This window comes from Chlorocebus sabaeus, chromosome 9 (genome assembly GCF_047675955.1).
Source record: "Chlorocebus sabaeus isolate Y175 chromosome 9, mChlSab1.0.hap1, whole genome shotgun sequence".
Classification (NCBI taxonomy): Eukaryota; Metazoa; Chordata; class Mammalia; order Primates; family Cercopithecidae; genus Chlorocebus; species Chlorocebus sabaeus.
In genome coordinates this window covers 113,629,857-113,648,043 of record NC_132912.1, presented here as the reverse complement: position 1 = coordinate 113,648,043, position 18,187 = coordinate 113,629,857, and the positions used below count along the sequence as shown (strand labels likewise).

The 18,187-nt window shown below is 35.7% G+C and overlaps 1 protein-coding gene across 2 annotated transcripts in view; it reads right to left on the bottom strand.

Moving 5' to 3' along the window:
- PDCD4 (programmed cell death 4) overlaps positions 1-18,187 on the bottom strand; it is a 27,349-nt gene extending 9,162 nt beyond the window's left edge. The window contains exons 1-8 of one of the 2 annotated variants that reach the window (XM_007964088.3): positions 18,060-18,181; positions 14,000-14,039; positions 13,737-13,841; positions 8,285-8,587; positions 6,707-6,801; positions 4,449-4,562; positions 1,941-2,162; positions 209-306 (exon numbers count right to left, since the gene is read on the bottom strand). In XM_007964088.3, coding sequence (XP_007962279.1) covers positions 209-306; positions 1,941-2,162; positions 4,449-4,562; positions 6,707-6,801; positions 8,285-8,587; positions 13,737-13,779 — 875 coding nt within the window. In that variant the 5' untranslated portion in view covers positions 13,780-13,841; positions 14,000-14,039; positions 18,060-18,181. Of the gene's footprint in view, positions 1-208; positions 307-1,940; positions 2,163-4,448; positions 4,563-6,706; positions 6,802-8,284; positions 8,588-13,736; positions 13,842-13,999; positions 14,040-18,059 lie in introns of both variants that reach the window. The other variant, XM_007964087.3, reaches the window with a different exon arrangement.

Genomic DNA, 18,187 nt, shown 5'->3' with positions numbered 1-18,187 from the left:
ATTTAGCTAAACTCCAGAACTTTTGCATTATAGTACTGTCCTCTTCCTGGTATGTCATGTCAACATTCTCTCCATTTTAACAGTGGAGAATATAGAGAAGTGACAAACAGATGTACAGAGTTTGATTAATGCCAAGTGTCATTTCAATATGATCCTGTAGAATTTTCCCCTATTTTGAAATTCTAAGTAGGAAAAGTGATTTACTTACCTAGCCTGCACACAATCTACAGTTCCTTTGTAACTATCAATATAGGTATTACATAAAATTCCATCTCCAACAGCTCTAGCAATAAACTGGCCCACCAACTGTAATAAGGAAAAAAAAAAGAGCTATATAAAAAAAATCTTAAATAACTTTTATAGGACACAATTTCTAAATACATAAATGATGAAGATTGGCTGAAGTACACAGTCAGTACCTGAAAGATGCTGGAAGTTTTTTAAAAAAAAACCTATGTAGTACCTGTTATGCCTGGCATACACTCCCACATCTTAACCTTCAAGTTACGTGCCAGAGTGGGGGCCACATCTGTTGTGCTCACTAATGAATTCCTAACACCTTGCACACTGCCTGAATACATAGTACATGTTTTTTTTTTTTTTTTTTTTGACACAGAGTCTCGCTCTGTCACCCAGGCTGGAGTGCAGTGGCGTGATCTCAGCTCACTGCAACCTCCACCTCCCGGGTTCAAGTGATTCTTCGGCCTCAGCCTCCCAAGTGGCTGGGACTACAGGCGCAAGCGACCGTGCCTGGCTAATTTTTACATTTCTAGTAGAGACGGGGTGTCACCATCTTGGCCAGGCTGGTCTCGAACTCCTGACCTCGTGATTCGCCTGCCTCAGCCTCCTAAAGTGCTGGGGTTAAATGAATGATTTAAGGTCAAGTGAAGTCTTCTTTAAAAAAAAAAAAAAGACTAGGTTCTCTCAAAAACTAATCAAAGGAATTTATCTTGTGGAGAAAGAAAAGTTGTATAGAAATAGCTGGAAGTATGTTCACAGCATTACTTATTATAAAAACTGGAAATTAGTGTCTAAAAATAAAGGTACGGTTAAATGGTATATATGTAAAATGGTATATTACGTGGCCACAGGGAAAGATATTTACCATATTTCATGGTATGAGAAAAATCAAGTTTACAAAATAGCATACATGGTATGATTCCATTTTTTTAATTTAAAAAAATTAAGGATTTATAGAAGTCATACACTGATATATACCCACAGAAAGGAGAATGGAAAACTTAACACCAGTAGCAGTTTTTGCTGGCCTTTCTTCTTTCTGGCTTGTATTTTTCAAAAATTCTACAATAAATATAAACTTATATAATCATTTTGTTACAGTACGTGTATTGGTACAAAAGGAAAAAATGTCTGCATTAGCATCACCACTCAATATCTCATACAGACTACTGTCTGTCATAAGTATTAACAGAAACAGCATTTAGGAACTGACATGCCTATATTCTATTTCTAAATTAATGTTTTAGGTAAAATGATTTTACCTTGATTAAAAACTTTTGACAATAACAATTTCACATGTTTTCAAAGCTACAAAAGGGAAGAGTCTTATTCCTGACTTTTTATAATAAACATTAGTGAAGCAATCGTAACCTACATTTTTAAAAAATCTTAGTTAATAAAACAACTACATATAATAAAGACTATATATATGGCAAAACAAAAAAAAAAGAACTAAAAACTACACAGATCATGGGGGAAAAGTACAACATAACGTTAAATTTATGGCATGATGAAGACCATGTTTAAAAAACAAAAGAACTAGGAAAAAATACACCGAAATGTTAGAGGGGTAGTTCGGTGTGGTAGGACATGTGGGCCATCCCCTTCCATCTACTAAAATTTCCTAGGAGTATACATTACTTCCACAATTAGGAGTATAGTCGTGGGAGGGAATGAACAAAAAGAAGAATCATACAAACCTGTGGTGCTCTAGGAGTATCCAATGCTAATTCAGGTAGATCTTTCAACAATTTATCAAATGATTTTTCCACATCACTTGTGCTCATTACTGTCCCACAAAGGTCAGAAAGAAGCTTAGATGTCATCTCTCTATGACTAGCCTTCCCCTCCAATGCTAAGGACACTGCCAACACCGGTACTCCACTTTTCATTTCACCAAGATTTAAATCTCTTAACATTTCCTGTTCAAAAAAATAATTTAAAAACATTTTTAACGTGTATCACTACCTACAGTTCAATAAAATTTTATTTTTGAAAAATCGAGCTTTTATCTGTATATCTTTACCTCTCACTCTTTGGAAATAATCAAAAGACACAGTCATGTTTTAGGAGATAGGATAAATACACCTTTTTTCCCTGTGCATAAATTAGACATTGATCCACTTTGTCAAGCTTTAACTGCCTTAACATTGCTAAATTCAAAAATGTGAAATACATTTAAAATACTGTCAGGGGTCACTTAACGACATGGATACATTCTGAGAAATTCACCATTTAGGTGATTTCATCAGTGTGCAATCATTATAGAGTGTACTTACACAAACCTAAATGGCATAGCCTACATGTAGGCTATATGGTATAACCTATTGCTCCTGGGCTACAAACCTGTACAGTATGTTACTATACTGAATACTGTAGACAACTATAACACAATGGTTACCTATCTAAACACAGAAAAGATAGAGTAAAGAGTATTATTTGAGACCACAGGTATATATGCAGTCTGTCATGGAAACATCATTATGCAGCTCATGGCTAGTTCATTAAACTACATAATATTGCTAAGATTGGTATTAGGAGTAACTAACCTGCCTTACAATCTATTATTTCTATAAATACTGTTTTATGAGAATTTGTGGAGAAATTCATTTTACATTATCATAAGCTATTTATATTCTACTTTTCTTCAAAGCCTTCTCTTGAAATAAAAATTCACTTTACACTTCTGTATCAAGTTTAAAATTAGATCTTAAACAACTGTTTTTAAATGGGATTATTGGTTTAAAATTCTGGGATAAATTTAAAATTTCCTATTAGAAATATAATAGCTGCAGCTAATATTTATTGACTAATGTATCAGGCATTATAATAGCCTCTTTATTTATATTATCTTATTTAATACTCAAATAGCCCTTTGAGTATTAAATTATCATACCTATCATACTCTAAGCAGAGAGGGCACACAGCTGGAGTAGCCAAACTGAAAGCGGAATAAAGGTAGTCTGACTCTAGAAGCTAAGTTCTAATTCAGTTAGAGTGCCCTACTCTTTAATGAAAGTTTTCTTAGAATCTTTAAATCATGATACACTACTAAGAGAGTGCCAGAACTATTTCACAGCCACCTAACTAGTGTCCTTGTTAGTAATCTCTTCTCACTCACTACAGTTCATCTTCATTGACTGCTCTTTAACAACTAATCCATTACCCTCAAACACGATACTCCTCTTTCCTGGAAAACTATATTAACTGGCGAACTCCTCACCATCCTTCAGAACAGCAGAGAATCATCTCTCCTATTACTCTCTATTTTATGCTTTCCAAACCTACTCAGTCAATAGATATGTAGTATACAGATGGTCTTATGCTAGGTAGATAACAAGATTTCAACAGTCCCTGCCCTCACAGACTCATGGAAACTTTTCCTCTATAACAGAATGTTTCACATACTTTAATAATCTGTTTACATATCATTTCTTTCACTTGACTGGGCTTCAAAAGGGCAAGAATCACCTATTACAAATTCCTCCAGATGGTATGCACAGAACAAATATTTGTCTTATATTCAAATCCTACAAATCCAAAGATAACAAACCTCACAGTACCAGACAAATCATAAAAGTCTAGTCTAAATTTTAAGAATCTAAATGATCAAAGTCTTCTAAAGAGTTACAATTATATTACTTTAATTCAATAATCCTAACTGACCAATAGTTTTATTTTATCCTAAATTTACTTTATGAACAATTCATAATTATTCTCATGGTTTCTAATTCTTTTTCAAATTTTTGTTATTTGTGGGGTTTTTTTTTGGACAAAGTACAAAGGAATTTTATCCTACTTCTGAACATACTTGAAATAAATGTCAAAAAAATGAAACTATGTCAGGCATTCTTAACTGAGGTCCCTGAAGAGGTTTCAGGGGGGTCTATAAGTGCCCTCAAACTGCTAAAATTATATCTTATAAATTATAAAAATTTTATAAATTCATATACATTACAAATCATTATAAAAATTATAAAAATATTGTCATTTTTCAGAGAAGAAAATGGCACATAGCTCTCATCACATCCCAAATATATAACTATTTTAATGTAATGAGATTTTATTCCATGTCTTAGAAATTCACTTATGCAAAAGAAAATGATTAAATTTATTCAGTGACCCAAGATCATTCTAGATGTATTTTGCTTATAAAAGATGTCTTCTCTCCTATATTAAATAAATTACACTTGCAACTTTAAACCTACCGCAACTTCATTAGTATCTCCATGCTCAAAATATTCCTGTATGATTGGTGTTAAAGTCTTCTCAAATGCCCTTTCATCCAAAGGCAAAACTACAGTTTCATAAACACAGTTCTCCTGTGAGGGGAAAAGGGAGTAAGAGTTATAAAAAACAAAATGCAAATAAACAAATGAAATTGTTGTATAATTTTATATTCTAAGTAGTTAATAATCCCCACTTAGCACAAGACAAAGACATGCTACATACATTCATCACATAAAAACAGAATCTAGGCCAGGCAAGGAGACTCATACCTACAATCCCAACACTTTGGGAAGCAAAAGCAGGAGGTTCACTTGAGGCCAGGAGTTCAATACTAGCCTGGGCAACATAGCAAAACCCTGTCTCTACAAAAAAATTTTTAAAATTAGCCAGGCATGGTAGCCTGCACCTGTAGTCCTAGCTACTCAGGAAGCTGAGGCAGAAGGCTCTCTTAAGCCCAAGAGTTTGAGGCTGCAGTGAGCTATAATTAATTCATCACTGCACTCCAGCCTGGACAACAAAGCTAGAAAATAATAATAAAATAATAATAAAAATAGTAGAATGTGTATGTCACTGCTCTTTTACAAAATCAGAATAAGCCAATATATAGATTAGAGCCATTAACCATAGCAAATACATAATTTGCTCCCAACCCCCATGTCTTCTCTTAATTTTTTCTCTCAAAATTTTTATGTCTCTCTCAAAACCAATCTTTCGGTAACCAAAAAGCTTCATGATGGCTTCCTATCATATATGGTATTTTAATTAAAATTTCACTTTTAGAAAAAATGAAGCAGAAACCAAAGCCTTCATGATTAGCATTATTATAATAAAAAGTATAACACGAAGATCAAGGTTGTAGTGACAGAAAAAAATCTCTAAGGAAAAAAGCACTGTTCAATTGAAATTTCAAAAAGAAGATTAACATACATCATCGAACCCTCCTCTCTCCCCATGCAAAACAAGCTCTGAAATGTAGTGTCCCCCCTTATCTACAGGGTGTATGTTCCAAGCCCTGTCAGAGGATGCCTGAAACCACAGATAGTACCAAACCCAATAAATACTGTTTTATCAATCTGATAACCTAGACAGCTACCATGTGACGAATGCACGAGTAGTGTATACATTGCAGATACACACTGGACAACGGAATGGCTCACATCCTAGGCAGGATGAGGTGGATGAAGCTGGACAGCGGGAGATCTCATCACACTACTCAGAATGGCATGCAATTTAAAACTTATGAATTACTTCTGAAAGTTTCCAATCAGTATTTTCAAACCACATTGGACCATGGGTAACTGAAACTGCGGAGAGCGAAACCACGGGTAAGAGGGGACTGCTATATTTGCAACCTATGACTGGCTTCAGCCTAAAAACATATACTTGAAAGATTAAGACATTTTTAGCAAAGATTCTACAGTACTTGAATCCTACTAGTTTCATATTTTTCATATTCTCTTAGAAATATTTCCATGTCCAACTATTACTTAAAACAGTTAAATACATAAACACACAATAAAAACAATGTAACATATACTCTTAACATTTTCCTGTCTAAAATTTCCATCACCGTGTCTTACCTTATGCAAAGACACGATTTTCAAAAAACATAATCAAAATGTTTGGGATTTGCTTCAAAATAATCCAAAACAGGGGGGGGGCAAACGGGCCAAGAGAAGACAGAGAGTAAATGGAATGAAACAAGACTGCCTATGAGTTTGTAATTATTTAAGTTTGTAAAGCTAAGAGAAGAGTACAAGCAGATTATACTATTCTACTTTAAAATTTCCATTAAAAAAAATTAAAAATTCACTATACAATCTTATTAAAAATTTACATTTTCAGTATTATCCCTAAAAGATGCACGTCCCCAAAACAAAATTTATTATATAGTTACCATTCTAAACAGTAATATTTAAAAGCAACCTAGTATCTGTAACTCATAATATTCAAAAGAAAATATTCTCAATTAGCATTACTATAGAAACAAACTATATTAACAGAATTTACTGAAAAATGGTCAACTTAATAATCCTAAGTGAATTTGTGAAGAGCTATTTTTGACTCACTATGGAAACCAAGTGAAAGTTATGCATATATTACTGTCAGTTTACTTGGTTTCCTAATCCAAAACATATATACATATGATTTGACACATGTATGAGTAAACTACAAACATGAAGTCAAAAAAGTTCATAAGCATTTTAAATATTATAAAAAAGCAAAGCACTGATACCTGGTCATCATCATAGTTAGGATCTTTCACATCTACCTCCTCCACATCATACACCTGTCCAGGTGTACCCCAGACACCTTTGCCTCCTGCACCACCTGAAAAAGTTTAGAATTGAGAAAGAAAAAACATAAAATTCATCAATTTGTTGAAATCTAAAATAATCCTAAATGTTCCAATGTTAAATAACAGCTAAAAAAATTGTATTTAATGTCTATGTTAGTTTTTTTTCCAGTTTTCTTTCCCTATTGGTTTCCTTTTTGTTCAGACCACTCTTTCAATATTTCTGAAAACATTAAGTTCGAATAGCTTATGAAGTTAAAAACTAAAAAAGCAGATACTTTAAAATAAAAGCAAAAACAAATAAAGATAAAAAATAGCTATACTGAGGACCTCAAAGGGGATGATATTGCAGCTGAGCTCTAAATTTTATTCGACATTTCTTTGCGACCAAGACAAAAAGAAACATGCTGGGCCAGTAAAGCGTAGCATAGAAAACTCAACAAGGGAAAAATTATTTAACAAAAAAGGACAGTAACCACCATCAAATATTTTAAAGTCAAATATAGTACTCTTTAAATATAAAAGTACACATTAAACCACACTATTAAGCAATATGTTACAAGTACAGAAAACAATACTAATTGCTTTTAAGCATTAACAGCTCTGAAAATTCTATTTTCTAAATACAAAACAACCAATAGAAGCTTAACAATTCCAATTTTCGAAGTTGCTTTTCTACATCAACTTACTGAAATGTTTTAAGGACCAATGCACTACATTATTTTTTAAAGAACCTTTACAATGTCACCAACATTTCTGTTTTTGGAGGGTTTATTTTGTACCAACTATATCCTTGCCATCAGACCAAAATAAAATCTGATAACCAGGTTTCATTTTGATATAAACCATGATTACAAAGCCATTCAACAAAAATAATTGTTGACAGATCACAAAAACATTTTACAAGAAACCTACGCTATAAATTGAAGTTCCCACCATTCAAAAGATGATGAAATCATCAGAAAACTCTTAATCAACAAATATTTGTCTACGACGTGCTAGTCACTATTTCAGGTACTAGAGATACAGCAGTGAAACAGACCAATGCACTACAGAACCCAAAATAAAGAGCTAATGAGAACTCACAACCAGATCTCGGAAAACATTAAAATTCAGATCCAGACGTTATCAATCAAATTTATATTTACTAGTAGTAGTAATGGACATAATTATATTAATTAAATAAGTATGATGGATTTCTGACTCCTTTCAAACTTAGAGAACATATGCAAAACTCGTAACAGTGAAAAACATCAGTGTATATTTTGCTGGAAATAAACCGTTAACATTTTGCTAAAGAAAATTAAATCTACTCAAACAAGAAAAAAGATCAACCTAAAGAAAAAGTGAGATGGTCCTCACCTTATTACTAAGTAAAAATATATACAAACTGTAAAGCCTTATATTATCACTGTTTGAATTTCTCTCATTCCTAGAACAAGGAAATTGTAGTACAAGAACCAGACAATTTTTTTCCACTTGTTTATCTTCCATTTGTTGGACATGATATATACCAACCTTTCTTTGGTAGTCCCCTTCCTTTCCCAGATCTAGATCGCCTATCCAGCAACCTTCCCTTTGGACTGGTTGGCACAGTTACTCCACTTCTAAGGGCGTCACTCCCATTGTCGCTGACTGAATCGCCTCTGCCAGAGTCCCGGGATGAGTTTTTCCTTAGTCGCCTTTTTGCCTTGGCATTAATTCTAGCTTCATTAATGGAGGATGCTGAAATCCAATTTCCATTTATTTCATTCTTTATTTCCTCAGTCCCAGCGTTTTCTTCATCACCGGAAAAGAGACAGTCACTTAAATTATCAGGATCTTAAAGAGAAAAATGAAGAAAGAAAATTCTAAGTATTTTAAGTATCTACTGTTTTACAGACATAGTGGTAAGTTAGATTAGGCTGAATCACATGACACGACCATTTTTGCAGGTAAATTACAGTCGCATATTGGGAATTTCATCTACTTCAATCTAATAAACAACAACTAAACAAGATTATTTTTCACATTATCAAGGAAAGTAAACCAAGGCACTGAATTTTAACAAAGTTTACCAAAAGAAGCATGTTATTTCACGTGTTTAGATCATAAAATCTATGCTAACAGCAACACCAAATATAAAACCCTTAGACTTTTATGAGCTAAGAGAGTTAAGCAATTGGAGATATTAAGAAAAGACAAAGCATCTTGAGACACAAACTAATATTTATAGAATGCCTACTATTATTTATCAGGCACTGTACTAGACACTCTATCATTTATTTATGCACAAGTTTGACAGTTAGTTATAACACTGAGGACAGATAAGGAAACTAAGGCTGAGAATGTTTAAATGATTTGCCAAACATCCCGTAACTAGGTATAAATACTTAAGAACTATTGGTAATCCAAAAAAGAATGAAAGGAATTTAGCAAATAATCCATATGATTGTTAAGCTGAACTGCTGATGCTTTACTGCCTCAAGATAAAGTTTGCTTTCAAGAAAAGCCATCATCTCAAAGTCCTAATTCATCTCCCTAAACTGTTCTCATATTACTTACCATCCTGAAAATCTTCCAGCCTATATAAAATTGATTCTTCTGAAAGAGATCAACATACTGGAGTTTCCAGTGGTTCCCTACTTAGAATGTCACCCTCATTGTTATTTTCAGTTATCAAAATCCTTTAGGATATAGCCCAAGTCTTACTCCCTCCATTAAAATTTCCCTTACAACTCTAGCTACAGTAACACTAATTGCTCACATACTATTCATTCAACACGTCATGGAAATCACTTTCTTTTTATATAACAGTCTTTTTCTTCCAACTAAGTCATACACTTCAAATGAGAAACCACAACTAGACTGTATGTCCTTCTCTGTATCCCCATCACCTAGCAGAGTGTCCTTCATACTCAAATTCCATGGAGATCAAGTGGAGGCACTTGGCTTTGCCCTGAAAGCTCTTTAAGTCAGAAAGGCTACTGAATTAGCTACCACTGGGCCAGAGTTTTGTTCATTATTGTTAACTCAAATCAGAGCTGAATCACTCAAATCATTTTCTATATGCCTAAAGATAATTATAACATGTCAGGTCTATGTGCATGGACTTTAATGTTTTTAAGATATATTCAAACCAAAAATTTTCATCAACCTATAAAAAGCCTACATGTGTTTAAATCTTTACAATTCTTGACATACTTAGGAAGGTGGGAATGTTTTATTTTAAACAAAATCATCTATTAGAGCCAAATTATTTCACTAGTCTCATAAGTAGTCTCCCTGCCTCCAGTCTTCAAACTATACTGAATGAAGACTGATTTTCTCATGCACGCCCTCACTGAAGATCCTTTAAAAGTAATCCCATTATGTCACAAAAAATGTAAACTCTTTTTTTTTTTGAGACGGAGTCTCGCTCTGTCAGCCAGGCTGGAGTGCAGTGGCACAATCTCAGCTCACTGCAAGCTCTGCCTCCCAGGTTAACGCCATTCTCCTGCCTCACCCTCCCAAGTAGCTGGGACTACCGGCTCCCGCCACCACGCCCGGCGAATTTTTTTGTGTTGTTAGCAGAGACAGGGTTTCACTGTGTTAGCCAGAATGGTCTTGATCTCCTGACCTCGTGATCCGCCTGCCTCGGTCTCCCAAAGTGCTGGGATTACAGGCGTGAGCCACCGCAGCCGGCCAAAATGTAAACTCTTTACCTTGTAACTTGGATCTTGCCCTTGCTTACCTCACCAGAATCACTGCTAACTACTCCCACACTAAAATTGTCAGAGCTTAAGTTAGATATCATAGGAAGGAGATGGGAGGGATTCATTTGGCAGAAGAATACTGAGTATATTACAAAAAGAGGTATACAGTGGGAAACCACTAAGAAAATGTTTCAGTAATTCAGTCACAAGCTAACTGGTAAAGAGCAAGGGTAGTAACTGGGAAAATAATAATGTTATACTTTTAAAGAAAATAATAAAGGCTTTTAAGCAGAATGTATCTACGATTAAAGAGAAGTGGAACAATGCCTTAAAAGTTTTCGAACTAGTGAGAAGCCGGTGTTAGGATGGTGTGTTTGGGACATCATCACAACCATGAGCAGTAATTACAGTCTTAGTGGAAGCAGCCGTAGTACTGTTTCTTTCATCATTACCACTACTATTGTCAACTATTAGATTCCAGGTTCCACACTACATGGTACCTATTAGATACCAGGTTCTATGCTAGGCACTTTACATATGTGGTCTATAAGCCTCAAAAGCTGTAGAAAGAAACTGTTTATCCTCATTTTACAGAAGGAATGTGTTTCACAAGAAGTTACATATCTAGAAAGGATTATGGCTAGGATTCAAACCCACATTTTTAATCCCATATGACTATAACTACAGAAAATACAAAACTGGAATACAGCAGAGTATTGACAGCTAAAGAGAGAGAGATGGACAAGGGAGTGAAAGTAAGAGATAAACAAAAATGATTAAGTGGAAGGGGACAGAAAGACCAGGATCAGATAAATTAGATGACATTTTCATGTAAGAGTGGATGGTTGAGAAAAACATTAAATATCTACCTGTAACATAGTGCTTTCATCATTGCACTATTAAGGTGAACCACAAAACTAGTCCAGAAGACACAGGACTCAGAACTATAATAAAATGTCTTAAACTGTCCCTTGGAGTATTCAATTTAAATGTATCTATTTCCCATAATCGAGTTTTCTTTTCTTCAACCATTTTAATATTCTTTCAAGTATGTTTATGTCTCTGCAGCAGTAAACATTCTCTCTCAGTATAATTTATATATTTGACCTATAATTTTTAACCCATGTTTATATTAATTGCTTTACAATTTGTTATTCATACTAACCTAAGTGTTGGAGTTCCATAGCCCCTATTGAGCTGACTTTAAGAAAACCAAAATTAAAATGATAACCTGAGTACAGAATGTGATGACTTCAAAATTGTTTTCTATTGTGTACTAATTCCCTCTTTCTGAATTCTGACATCTCAATAGTAACCACTCTAATTGTATATGACCACAGCACCCGAAAATCACATTTTCAATTACTGGTGTCCAATGAGTGGCATAATTAGAATATTACCACATTTTCATGTATTACATACCTAGTATGTGCTTCACAGACTTAACACACATATACAGTATCTCACTAAATCCTAATTATAAATCTATACAGAGGGTGTTTATATCCCAATTTTATACACTAAGAAACTGAAGGTCAGAATAAATAACCTACTTCCTCCAAGTAAAAGAGTAAGAGTGTGACTTAGACTATTTGCTATAGAAAGAATTTACTACAAAGAGGGTCTGTCTTACGCCTATCCAAATATTGAAGAACAAGTTTTTTATTTTAAGGCAGTGCTGGACAGAAGCACTAAGAACAGGGTTAAAACTAGGTCTTATTGTAGTTAGGAACAAAAAGTATACATTTTAAAGCTATGTTTCTATTTCTGATAGAAATAGAATGCAAGTCACATAAGAAATTGTAAACTTTCCAGTAACCACATTAAAAATTAAAACCAGGTGAAATTAATTTAAATACATTTTATTTAATCTAATATAACCATAATATCATCTCAACATGCAAGCAATGTAAAAAATTATTGAGATAGTTGACCTTCATCTCAACTCAGAGTAGCCACATTTCAAGTACTCAACAAACACATGTGGCGAAGCGCAGTGGTGCACACGCCTATAATCCAGCTACTGAGGAGGCTGAAGAGGGAGGATCACTTGAGCCCAGGAGTAATAATAACCACATGTAGCTAGTGGTTACCATACTGGAGAGTGCAGAAAAGTAGCAATTACCTATATGTAAAATATATTCTTAAACTATATTACCATCCCCATCTCAATTAAGTAGGTACATATTACCCATTTATAACCCTAAAGCATACTCATACAGCTTCTGTACATAGCAGCACAGAAATATCATTAATTACATAAAAATTTTTTCAATTTTTTACCACACTTTAAAAAGATCTGTAAATAAACAATGGTAAAGAAGCTTCAAATTCAACATGTTTGTTCAGATCAAAGAAAACTATGTATGTTGTAAACAACAGTGAGTTGTCATTGAAGAAATAAAGATGTAGTAATGAAATACACTTAAAATCACAGAAAATACACAGCTTTCAATATTAATAAAATTATAAGGCAAAGAATCATCTAAAGTATACCAATATGAACTGTTCTCACTATTCAGATATTATACAATTCTAATTACCTTTTTGGGGAGGTGATTTTGAAAACTATAAATACATTTTAAATCGTCTTGAGCTACTCACATTTGGTCATCTATTCCACAAAACTTTGTTCATTTTTATGATAATAACATACTATTGAAGCACCATGGAGAATTAGGGAAAATACCCTAGGTAATTCAGAATATAAAAATTATTCGTTAAGATAGATATCAAAAGATACCAGTAAGTTAATATTACAGAAATCACTAACTAGCCCATGTGAAAATAAGCAGGCTCACTATTCTTCTCTATTCTGTACTACATAATGCAGGATAGGAATGTGTGGAATGTGAAAGGATACGCAGAAAAATAGGACATGTAATGAATTCCCATGAAAATAAAAATCACAAACCTGACTTTAAAAATAATATAGCCTGTTTTCTTATAGCATGAATAAAGCAGTATTTAAAGATAGTTTTTCTATCATGTTTTTATAAAATATGGAATGGTCTGAAGCTTACTCACAACATAGTCAAGGTTCAAGATACTCAGCCTGGGCAACATAGTGAAATTCTCTCTCTACAAAAAATAAAAAATTAGCCCGGTGTGGTGGCACATGCCTGTTGTCCCAGCTGCTGAGGAGGCTGAGATAGGGGAGGATCTCTTAAGCCTAGGAAAGTGGAAACTGCAGCGAGCCATGATCACACCACTGCACTCCAACCTGGGTGACAGAGCAAGATCCTGTCCCAAGACGAAGGAAAAAAAGAAAAAAAAAAAAGGAAATTCTTACTTACCTGCAGGGTTTACATTCAGTATCTGCTCACTTTCTACATCCATTTTTCCTTAATTTCACTTGCACTGATTAAACAAATTACCAAACGGAAGTCTTCCTTCAGAATCTGTTTTTTTAAAACAAAAAAAGAAAGCTTCAACATCTTTTAAACTGATGTAATTAAGCTGAATTAAACTTACTTAAGCACATTGTAAAAACAAAAAACAACAAAAAACATAATTCCAATAAATAAAAGAGTTCACTTTACTTTCAAAGACAACTTACCCTAATTAACATTTGGTTCCAATCTTCTTGATAAATTTATCTAAGTCAAAAAAAATTCCAGATTTCAGCATGTGCCAAAGCACCCCTTTAATTGGAATTAAAAGATATGTTTGCGATATGTGGTTATGTCAAGTTAAAAAAAATACACACATCCAAATCTTTTAGGAATACTAAGCCTCAAAATTAATCTGATATACATATATAGGAATATAAATACTGGATAGTTCCCTACCATTGAATTATGAGAACTACTCCAAAATAAAAACAACAAAGTTTTAGTTAATAAAGAGTATCACATGACTGTGTTATTGTTCACATTACGGCATATCTGAAAGGCAGAGATATCTGCCACTCATTACCTAGGTCTATAATTACCAGAATAAGACTTTGAGATTGGGAGAAACTTTTAAAATCAGCTTTTTTGATAATATTACTTATATGAGAAATCCATTTTTTAAAAATCTGATCATTTCAGAAAGGAGTAAGTACAACGAGATAAGCATCTCAGTATTTTAGGCCTCAGTTTCAAAATGGCTTAAAAATTATTAATACTGGAAGGTTTGATGAAATCAGTTACCTTTTAGACAATTAGTGATACAGATCCAATGTTATATGAAAGAAATATCAAAATAGTTTTCAAAAAATATATTACCAGAAAAAGCGCAACCAAATTAAGATTTCAGAATCTCTCTAGAAGTATTTTTAAAATAGTGGTTTAGAGTACTTAAGTGTATGTTTAAGTCACATAGGTTGGATATAAGTCCTTCCAGTCATTTACAATCAGGCTGCTAGCAGTGTGCTCTTCAGAGATATAAAATGCACAAATTAATGGAAATGCCTAATAATTACAGAAAAGCAAATTTTTTTCCATATAACGTAACCTACTGTTAGATGTCATTTAAGGATAACAATGATATATGCAGAGCCTCCTGGGACTCAAAGGTGAAACTGACTTTTAAATTCCACATTATATACTATTATTTGCTAACACAAGTTTATAGCCCTTTTCTTCAGAAAAGGGTACTATTTTGCAAAGCAAAAACAAATGGACCTTGTGTTAAAATTGTAAGGTTTTTTTTTTTTTTTTTTTTTTGAGATGGAGTCTTGCTCTGTTGCCCAGGCTGGAGTGCAGTGGTGTGATCTCTGATCTCTGGCTCACTGCAAGCTCCGCCTCCCGGGTTCACACCATTCTCCTGCCTCAGCCTCCTGAGTGGCTGGCCCTACAGGCGCCCACCACCACGCCCAACTAATTTTTTGTATGTTTAGTAGAGACGGGGTTTCACCGTGTTAGCCAGGATGGTCTCGATCTCCTGACCTCGTGATCCGCCCGCCTTGGCCTCCCAAAGTGCTGGGATTACAGGCGTGAGCCACTACCCGGCCTATAAGCTTCTTACTATGGCATAATCCTCAGACTAACATGCTATCATATTGCATGGGAACTTAACAAAACGGTGAAATCATTCTCTAATTCTATTTAGAATAAAATAATGTGAATCTTTAAAATCACTTTTTAATACAACTTCCGCCAACTTTAGATATGAAAAAAATCTTAAAAATATGTAGAGATTCATATAAATACATGAACAAAAATGGTTTGCAAATCTAAACATTCAGCATCCTTCATGGCTGAAAAGGCTACATTCTGTTTTAATTCCATGCATGAATTACATATAGGAAAGGAATGTCATATGTGTTTCAGTTTTTTAGAGTTCCATTACAAAGTCTTTTTCATTCTTGATGAAAGCATAACCTTTGAGAGAATATTTTCTGCAGAGCCCAATAAGTGAAATGATTATAACTAATGTTTATAAAGCCCTTTACAATTCAAAAAGAATTGTACATGTATTATTTAATGTACCTTACAGAACAATCTTCAGGTAAGTATTCCACCTTACACACAACTAAACAGATTCGGAGAGGATAGGTGATATGTCCAACGACAGCCAGCTGCTTAGTGGAACAGCCAGGACGAGAATTCAGACCTTCCAAATCCAGTACTGTTTGCACAAGTTCAATCCAAGATTTTAATAACCCACAGGAAGATGATTTTCAAGGGTTACCAGAAGCTTATTAAAACAGACTTCTGCTGTTAAATCCAACTTTTAAATGCTGTTTTCCAAACACTAAAAATAATTATTTTAAACTATTATACAGAAGGCATTCCGTCAAACAAAGAAAACTGTCAGGAAATGACTATCATCTCTTTTATTAAGATAAAAACAAAGTTATCTTAATAGTCCTGTGTCGTTAGGCAATGATAACCTGATCAAGAACTCAAGTCATATTTGATAGCAACAAACACATTTTAAGAGTTTAGATAAGCGTAAGACGTGTTCCACGTTTTTCTTCTCTTTAAAGTAGTAGGATTTTTTCCAATTTATTTAACCACCCTTACTTGGCCCAAACAAGAATATATAAAGCAAAAAATCCAAACCCTATTTCCTTCATACTAACCTACAAAAATGAATTTTCGATGAGAAAACTATACATACAAGTTAGAAGAAAATGAAGGCTAACATTAAACACTGTCCTTTTCTTCAGTGTTACATGAAACAAGCAATCAGAAGTATTCAATTGCCAAGACATTCCCTAAGAGATAGACCCTCCACTCTCCCACGAAATATATATATATATATATATATATATGTATTTCCTGAAATATACCTCATAAATTGCTCTGGCATTTTGGGGAGTCAAGCTTTGGCCATTTATTAACTAGGATTACTTGTATTCATTCTCCGGCTACAAACAGCTAATTAGCAGCTTAAAACCAGCTAAAAGCATTCTACTAGAGTAATGCAAAAGTGAGCACTACAGATAATATTCAAGTAGCATTTATTTTTGCAGTCCTAACAATTATTTTTCCTTTCACATTAGTACCACACAAAAAGCCAATCAATTATAATTCAGAGACACTTATTGAAATATTAAGGTATTCAATAAGCCTATAATGAAGGAATATTAAGGGTATAAATGCCAGTAACTCCTTGCTTAAAAAGCACTTGGTGGTTTCCCAAAAAAAGTCACGTTATCAAAATCATAAAAACTAAAGTAAAAATACAAGTTAAAAAACAAGGGAAACCCTTTTTTGCCAGACATGTAGTCGCATTTCTGATCGTTTTCATCATTTGTAGACACTACACAGTCGCTGGCTATGTAGCGAGTTCTCACAGGGGGTAGGTGGGCGACATTGACGTCTGCAAACAGTTTTGAAGCTCTTGCAAAATTCCATGTACGTTACAGCATCAAACTGACAAATGCAGCAGACGGCATGCGTTTCACAGAAAGGGGGCTCCCTTCCCAGCTTTGTTTTCTCTGGGAGATTATATTTTACCTGAACTAAAAAAAAAAGAGACCCTTTGCCGGAGGACTGGCTCGGCGAAGTTCGCGCGGGGCTCGGGCGGCGGGCACGTGTTCGCCTTCTAGGGCCCCCCCGGTGAGGCTAGCGCGCGGCCCCTCCCCACAGCGGCCGGGCCCGTTCTCCCGCAGCGGGCTCAGGCCAGGACCCCCGAAGTCCCCAGCCCGGGTCGGCCTCCGGAAGGGGCTGGGCCGGGGCCGGGAACGGGGCTCCGGGGTCACGCCGAGCAAGGGGCCGCATCTTCAGAGAATTCCCAGGGAGGGCAGGGGGCGGGGAGGGCACGAATCTTCCTCACAGGATTTCAGTCCAGCCGGAAACACGCCTTCCAATCCCGGCCCCTGAATTCAACCTCCGCCAGAAGGGGAGGTGGGTTGAGGGAGACCTTCGAGGGCAAGCGTCCCGCGCGCCCCTCTCAGTGGGAAGAGGGCTCCGGGAGGGGGCGGGCCCGCGCCACCACGCTCCAGGCTGGGCCCAGAAAGAGGGAACCGGGCCGGCTGCCCGCAGTCCGGGGCGTTGGGGCGGGCGCGGCTGTACCTATGGGGCTACGAGGAGGCAGCCGGGGCCCCGCACCGCTGGCCCGGACCTAACAGGGCCGCGGCCCCCACGCCCCCGCCCCCTCCCATCGTGCGGCTGCCTCCGAGGGGGAATGGGGGAGAGAGCGCAGTCTTCCCGAGCGTGTGAGCCGCGCCTACTGGTACTGACCCCTCCGGCCCCCGCCGCTGCTCGCCCAGGTCCCTGGTCAGCCGGCCCCGACCCCGCTCTTCTGGCTCTGCCGCCGCCTCGGAGAGTCTCTGGCCCCTCTCGCTCTGTTTGTTTTTGTTTTCTTCTAC